This window comes from Hipposideros armiger, unplaced genomic scaffold, assembly GCF_001890085.2.
Source record: "Hipposideros armiger isolate ML-2016 unplaced genomic scaffold, ASM189008v1 scaffold_369, whole genome shotgun sequence".
Classification (NCBI taxonomy): domain Eukaryota; kingdom Metazoa; phylum Chordata; class Mammalia; order Chiroptera; family Hipposideridae; genus Hipposideros; species Hipposideros armiger.
The window spans coordinates 1,640,108-1,646,030 of NW_017731719.1; the positions used below are offsets into that span (position 1 = coordinate 1,640,108).

Here is a 5,923-nt window from a genome sequence, read left to right on the forward strand (position 1 = left end):
CCGTAAGCTGTGAAAAAAAAAAAGAAATCATATTGCATTGTGCTCTACTGAAAGACCTGCCAAGCACTGGGCCTCCACACCAAGGTGCTGCCTTTTGTTTTCATAACATCCATCCTCTACATTATTTTAAAAACAAGATTTTGTGTGGATGTGTGATCTTTGGGGGAGGAGGAGAGAATCGATGAAAATTTTTTTAGGCTATATCTTATTGTTTGTAATGAGATCAGGACTGCGTGTTCTGATTCTTCCTATCCCATCTTCTACCCGACGCAATGGAGAGAGTGTTGCTTGATCACCAGACTGGGCTCAAGTTATGTGAATCACTCTGAATCCCCTTTTCTTGCTTGTTGTTCTATATTAAATGTTCTTTTGTCTTCTTCAGGCACCAACTCACCCATTCATTGATTCTTACTTTTGCATCCCAGCCTTTTATTTGGAAATGTTCCTAAATCTGTTAAGATCATTGCCAGACAGTTCAATGAAAAACACAGAGATGTAGGTGAGCAATGCCTCCCCTAAATATCACCTTGTTCTTCAAAGACTCACGTGTGTGGTCATCCGCGATGTTGCAGGATACACCACACTTACACTCTTTACTAAGGTAGGAAGACAGGTGACAGCAGGGCCATGTGGAGATTTTGTGTGTCAGATCATTAGGTAGTCATAACAAGATACACAAGGAAGGACCATTACAGCTTAAGTCATCGTACCCAGGACAGACCAGCCTGACTGGGGTAGATGCCAAATTTAGCCAAACGAATCAGGCTGGTTTTCTGTCCCTGAACTATCTTTGTGACTAATTGTTGGGGTCTTTTCACCATCTCCTACTTGAAAGATCAGGCACACATCACATTCATCATCAATTCTCTTTTTCCCCAGATACAACTTCAATTTGCCTAATTAAGTTGCTCATTGGTCCTCCACTGAAATGTTTTAAAGCTTCTAAAACTGATTTACCCAAACAGTAAGGCAAAGCACTTGTTTTGGTGTCCATGGGCAGCCCCTAGCCCTTTGCTGGGTGCCTGGAAACCAGCAGGGAGCTTGGAATTCAGTGGCATTCCTTACCTAGCATTGTAACAGCACCAAAAAGCCACCTCAGGGAAAGACAGAGTGTGAGCAGGCTGCACGCTGCGGTGTTTGCCCACACCTGCCAATGTTTTATCTGCTGCTCTGAGGGCACCTACAATTTCTGTCCTCCTTCTCAACAGGGAGTCAGTGCAAAGAAATAAGGAATCAGGGCAATACCCAGGGAGGCACAGGCAGCTCAGGAAAGAAACACACACACACACACACACACACACACACACACACACACACACACACACACACACACACACACACACACACCTTCAATGGTTGGTTTCTGCATAGTTTACTAAGTTAGGGAACACACCACAAAGTCACTAGAAAGCTCCGGTTCCAGCTTCCACAGCCTTCAGTTTGCGGCAGCATTCCCATGGAGTGGGCTGCAGAGACACCTGGTGGCAGATTTATGGCTCCTGCAAGAAGCCCTGCTCTCTAATAAGACAAGTGTCCATCGGATAACCTACCAAATCTTTACAACGTTGTTGATTATAGTCCCCACACTGTCTTTCATATCCCTGTGGCAATCTTGTGGTTACAGACTGTGCTTTCTAATCCCCTCACCTTCTCCCTCATCCCCACCCTCCCTCCCATCTAGTAACCCTCAGTTTTTTCTCTATATCTGAGACTACTTCTAATTANCTGCTCACACCACTTCTGTTTTGTGAAGAGTCGCTAGCTCCAAATGCTTGTTTGGGGAGGTGACAGGAAGTAAAGCTCGTTCCATGCTAGGTTTAGAAAAATCTGGAAACATGCTCTGTTGTCGTGCAAACTTCTGAAAAATAAGAGATAAGATTAGAAATGAATAATTGGAAAAACGCTTCAGTTGTCACCTCCATTTAAACTCTATTCATTAAGAGCTGCCTGGACAGTTTATTCTGGAATCCCTTGTTATCCTGGCTACCTCCTTCACTCTAATGGGCTTAAACTCTTTCACTGGTGTCTCTAAACTCTGACCAGGAACTGCACTGATTATAGGCTGGGGCCATTTCACGCCCCTATGGTTAGTTAAAAATCAGTGCCCACAGAAACAGGAATTTGCCAACAAGAAACTAAAGACACTCATTTTTTAAATTTACTGCCTAGTAATTTTAATTATCTGATGTGCAAATAACTCTCAGGACCAAACTGGAAGCTCCTTGATGGTAGGAACTATGTCTTACACTTATTTATAGCCCCTCCAGTGCCTAGCTTAATGCTGTGTACACAGTAGGTGTTCACTGGAGTCTTTTGATTGACTGATATCTAAAACAGCAATTGGAGAAAAGAGTACATGGCCAGGGAGGCAAGTAGGCACCCAGTGAGAGGCAAGAAAGAGCCCCAGCAGAGCTCTTGGGGGAGATCTGTCCAGGTCGCTAAGAAGCCAGCCTTTCTTGATGGTATTGAGACATAAGAGACAGGTCACTTCCTAGTGGGTCAGGCCCAGCGCTGCCCCGTTCCCCTACAACCTCGGTCAACCCAGGTGAGCAGCCATGCAGAAAGAGCTTTAAGCTGGAGCCTGCTACCAATAGCTCAAGGGCATGTCAAGGATGCCCAAGCACTGGCCAGCCACCCTTCACCCTAGGACACTCCCTGTGCACCCCACTGCATTGGTTTCTTGAGGGTGAATTCTCAAGGAGTAGGTGGAAGTGACAAAATAAAAGGGGAGAACCCATAAGAGAAAACAGTTCAAGGTCTGGTCAAGGACACTGACCTATCACAAGGTGGCTGGGCTGCTCACTTGCCTACGGAAAGAATGCTGCCTCTGCCCAGAATGGTGGGTGATCAGTGTAGCCCTTTCTGCCTCTGTAACTGCAAGGCCCTCTGCTGTTTTAGGAGGAGCCTTTGTCATTTCTCAAACTTCCTTCAAATCTCTTTCTTAATTTTCTCTTCACAGTGCTTTGTGCAAAGCCACAGTCCAATAAACAAGCTGGGACCTTGCTGTAATAATTCCCACAGTCCGGGGGGCCTCCATAAGTCCAGGGCTCAGAGAATATCTCTCCCCATTATTAAATTATTCACACCACCTACAGAATACATTCATATTTGCACCTCAGGTAATCTTTTAATAATAACAGATGTTTTAAAAAGGTACTTACAAAAGTGAAAATGATGAGTGTTAAGTAGAAAACCACCAGGACCAACAGCAGTACAATCTCAGCTCTGTATTTCTTAAAAGTCACTTTGCGCTCCTTCTGGCATCCTTACAAAAAAAAAAAAAAGAGTAAAACATGAAGCCATTTAACAGGACTTTTCTACCATAATAAAGAGCTCAGGATGCTGTGTTCCTGCTTTTTAAGTCCTACTTGTCCCCCATTCCTGCCCTCATATCAGTGTCGCTGGAAGAACAACAGTAATGACAGCAGTGATGGGTGGTGCGGGGGCTGCTGCTGGCATTCACCCTCACTCAGTATCCAGCTGTGAGCAACGGGGATTGACACAGAGCAGCTCACTACATCTTCCAAGGCAGGTCCGAGTAGCCCCATTTGACAGATGAAGGAGTCGAGGCTCAGAGAGGCTGAGGGACTAAGGCAGGTGGCAGAGCCAGGAGTCTGGTTCAGACTTATCCTGCTGCCCGTCTGCCTCCATTTCAAATGTCTGGCATCTCCTGGCTTTGATTTTGTCTTCACATCAGATGAACCACCATTTGTTAACAGTTATATAATCTAACTTCATCGGTTTTGTGTAGCATGCTACATGTCCTCACCTCAGGAGGACTGCAGGACTATGAAACGAGGCAGGTGAACTGCCCAGCTCTTACTGAATAAGCAGACAGATTTCTGTAGAGTCATTAAAGTTCCTCCACCAAGGCTGACAGCTAGCATGGGCTGCAGAACAGCTCCCAAGGGTTTAAGGCTGTGGTTGCAGTCCTCTGGGAGGGCAAGTGCAGGAAGAGTGAGGCCTGTGGCTCAGGAGGGGACATGGCAGAGACAGCCTCACCCCACTCAGGCATGACATTCAATGTGCTGTTTGGGGAAGCAAGCATGCTAACCAAGTCTGCTTGCGGGCCAGGCAGGAGCAGGAGTGCAGATGACTGGGGGCTCCTGAGACGGGCCTCAGGTGGGCCTCAAGAGAGCTTTCAGCCCCTGACATTGGACTCAGAAGTTCATGCAATAGTCTAAGGATGGATTCTCACAAGGATCTGTGACTCAAGGAAAAAAGTTTGAAAGCCATTCTCCTAATGGTTCAGAATGTTTATTGAGCACTCAGTCTGCTTCAGGCACTGTACTAGGCATTTTAGAGCACTATCTCCTTTAACCCTCACAGCAAGCCTATGTTGTTGAAATTACCATCCCCATTTTAGAGATAAGAGAACTGAGGCTTAGAGTCAGAGGTTTGCCCAAGGTCACACACTAACTAACAGACAGCATAGCTAATATTTGAACCAGATCTAAGTGACTCTAGAGTCTGACTCCTGGGCAAGGTGTAGGCCTTTGATGAGGAAAGGAAAGAACATCAGCTTTCTTTCTCATTTCCTCTCCACTCTCTCCTGCCAGGTTGCTCTCATTTCTCATCCATGTGAATAATATTCATTGAGGGCCTACTGTGTGCCAGGACACAGCAAAGAACAAAGCAGAGAGTATGAGCACATCAGGTGTAGTAAGTTCTATGAAGACAACCAAAGCAGGGTAAAGGGCTACAGACAGAGAAGGGTATAAGGGGTGTGTGTGTGTGTTTATGTGTGTATGTGTGTGTAACAGTGAACTAGATCCACTAACGCCTAAATAGTGATTGTGTTCTTGTGAATATAAGAATATTATCTTGAGTCAGATCACTTCAGATACCCGATAGGAAAAGGCAGCTATTGAACAAATTCAGGGACTCTATGACAACATGTTTGTCATGTCAAGCCTCAGCCACAAACAAGAATTGGGCAAAAGTCAAATGCAAGGCATATTTTAAGCTACATAAAGAAGTTATGAAAAAAAAAATCCAAGGAGATTATCCTTGTCTTGACACTCAAGTCTTGGTGTTACTGCATAGGGCGATAATGTGTATTCTGTCACTGGAACATTACTTTCTTGCTGTACTCTTTTGCTTTGGCCCGAGTTGAGGCATTGGGAAATGCATTCCCCATCAAGTGGGAAGGAAGTGCTATTCTCATGTTAAAAGGGTAGAAATATGAAGCAACTCCCTTAGGCCAGGTTGGAAGGCCCCAGATGAGCAGAATAATAGGATTGTCTGGTGTATGGAGACTACGCAATTCTCCATCTCCCAAAAATTAGCTTTGGATGCTTCCCACTTGTTCCAAAGGACTCTGACATGATAAACAACAGCTAGATTATTGTTTGGCTACATTTGGCATCCATCCCAGTCAGGCTGGGGAAGACCCGTCCTTATAAAAGAATAAATTATGACATTCTTGCAGCAGACTTTAGCTTTTAGCCACAGATGTGATCCAAAGCTTATGAGTTAAGGCTCTGACAGAGAGGGTCGATTTTAGGACCTACAGAAAGTGCACACGCTTTTTGGCAAGAAAACGAGTGCAGCACATCACCTTACCTGTCACTTTCAAGATCACTGTGCCACTCTGGTTTCTCTGCCCTTCCGGCCCCACCAGAGTACATCTGTATGTCCCCGAGCTGCAGCTGGTAGTGTTTCGGATCTTCAGGGAATACAGCCTTTCACTGGGGGCCTCGAAAGAGCCGTTCTGCTCCTCCTGGTGATAGCTCTGCAGGTCTTCCTGGGGAACCTTGATCCACTCTTCACTGCCCTCCGTAAGCTGTGAAAAAAAAAAAAGAAATCATATTGCATTGTGCTCTACTGAAAGACCTGCCAAGCACTGGGCCTCCACACCAAGGTGCTGCCTTTTGTTTTCATAACATCCATCCTCTACATTATTTTAAAAACAAGATTTTGT

General features: G+C 45.3%; 1 protein-coding gene across 2 annotated transcripts in view; it reads right to left on the reverse strand.

The window, feature by feature from the left end:
• Positions 1-1,729: 1,729 nt before the first annotated feature.
• Positions 1,730-5,923, reverse strand: part of CD83 (CD83 molecule) — a 17,478-nt gene continuing 13,284 nt past the window's right edge. Inside the window, exons 3-5 of one of the 2 annotated variants that reach the window (XM_019662177.1) lie at positions 5,566-5,785; positions 3,162-3,265; positions 1,730-1,855 (exon numbers count right to left, since the gene is read on the reverse strand). In XM_019662177.1, the coding sequence (XP_019517722.1) occupies positions 1,730-1,855; positions 3,162-3,265; positions 5,566-5,785 (450 nt within the window). Of the gene's footprint in view, positions 1,859-3,161; positions 3,266-5,565; positions 5,786-5,923 lie in introns of both variants that reach the window. The other variant, XM_019662176.1, reaches the window with a different exon arrangement.